This window comes from Orycteropus afer, unplaced genomic scaffold (genome assembly GCF_000298275.1).
Source record: "Orycteropus afer afer isolate SDZICR_OR568_19922 unplaced genomic scaffold, OryAfe1.0 scaffold00701, whole genome shotgun sequence".
NCBI lineage: Eukaryota > Metazoa > Chordata > Mammalia > Tubulidentata > Orycteropodidae > Orycteropus > Orycteropus afer.
Genome location: NW_006922288.1, coordinates 761,682 through 763,394, shown reverse-complemented (window position 1 = coordinate 763,394; position 1,713 = coordinate 761,682). Strand labels below are relative to the sequence as shown.

Here is a 1,713-nt window from a genome sequence, read left to right as displayed (position 1 = left end):
CTGGTTCATTTTTATAACTGGGGTGCAGCCCTTCAGATTGCCATTGATAAGCATCACGAGATGTATTAAGGATGCCCTCTTGGCAAGTTCAGAATACTACTATTGACCATCTAATCCTACAAAGGTGTCAAAATGCTATTCAGAATCTCAGTCACTTCTGCAAGATTAACAAATATGTTAGCGAAAAAGAGTCCCAAATTCCAATTTCACATCTTTGTTTTCTCTTCTAATGTTCAAACTTGACCTGGTGAATTCTGATTTTATGTCACTGATTTTTTTAGAAATATTTAAAAAACATTTTAGCAAGGGTGTTTGTACAAAGCAACAAGTCCACTTTTACTGGGTGTGAAAATTTATAATTAATTTTCAGTTTTTTTGAAGAGTCAGTAGTAAATATCAGCTCCTATAAGTAAGATGGCCAGTTTTGTGTATATGTGATTTTCCTCAGAAGAGTAAAATTTATGCATCAAAAGTGAAGGAACTTAAAGTCCCACTTTCTTCTCATAACTTTCAGAGCCTCTCTAATATCTTTATTCCTCAAAGAGTAGATCATAGGGTTTAGCATGGGAGTCACAACACTGTACAATACTGAGATCAGCCTGTCTTTCTCCAATGAATAAGCTGATATGGGCCGTACATATGTGAAGATAGAGCTTCCATAATAGAGAAGGACAATGACCAGATGAGAGGTACATGTAGAAAATGTCTTTTGTCTTCCCTCTGAAGAACTTATCCTTAAAATGGTAGAAATGATATAAACGTAGGAAAGGATGATACATAAGAAAGGGGTCCAACCAATGAAGACTCCAAGGGAGAGTAATGCCAGCTCATTGACAGTCATGTCCCCACAAGACAAGATCAATAAAGGGGGAATGTCACAGAAAAAATAATTAATCTGATTGTTCCCACAGAAGGGCAGGTGGAATGTCAGTGTTGTGTGCACCACTGAGTTGACGAAGCCACCAGTCCATGACGAAGCTGCTAACTGACTATACATAGCCTTGTTTATAATAACAGGGTACCTTAAGGGTTTGCAGATTGCAACATAACGATCATATGCCATTGCTGCCAAGAGCAGGGACTCTGATCCCACAAAGAAAATAAATGTGAAAAGTTGAGCTATACAGCCCCCATAAGAAATGCTTTTCTTCTCTGACAGAAGATGTACCATCATCTGGGGAACATTTGTGGTGGTGTAGCAGATGTCAAGAAAAGCTAAGTTTTCCAGAAAAAAATACATGGGTGTGTGTAGGCGTGTTTCAATCACGGTCACAAATATAATAAAAAAATTTCCTCCTAAGGTACAAATATAAGTTACAAGGAAGATGGTGAAAAGTAAAAATTTAAACTCATTTAAGTTGGAGAATCCCAAGATGATAAACTCAAACAGAGCTGTTTGGTTTTCTCCTTCCATAATGTGGCTCTGGATTTCTATTTGAAGTTGGTTGAATGGAACCAAAGATTTCTGAATCATGTACTACTCCAGAAATAGTCTACAGAAAAAAGAGAAAACTTAACAGGTAAAAAAGTAAAATTATTTATCAACAACATCAAGAATGGCTTTAAAATTCACATTCCAACAACACATGAAGTTGCACTCTAGCAGCCAGCATAAACATAAACGCAGTCATTCACTTGTAGGCTAAATGCCTTAAAATGACCAATACAGGCAGTTTTGAATCTTAAAGTAAACCATAAAAGACTACATGCATC

The 1,713-nt window shown here is 36.6% G+C and overlaps 1 protein-coding gene across 1 annotated transcript; it reads right to left on the bottom strand.

Annotated features, from left to right (window-relative positions):
- Nucleotides 1-466: 466 nt before the first annotated feature.
- Nucleotides 467-1,414, bottom strand: LOC122151777 (olfactory receptor 5V1-like). Its single transcript, XM_042783159.1, has one exon. The coding sequence runs from the start codon at nt 1,412-1,414 to the stop codon at nt 467-469; it is 948 nt and encodes a 315-aa protein (XP_042639093.1).
- Nucleotides 1,415-1,713: the final 299 nt, after the last annotated feature.

What these genes read in the sequence shown, in the direction of transcription:
- LOC122151777 (XM_042783159.1), bottom strand. Translation starts at nt 1,414, where the DNA reads ATGGAAGGAGAAAACCAAACAGCTCTGTTTGAGTTTATCATCTTGGGA.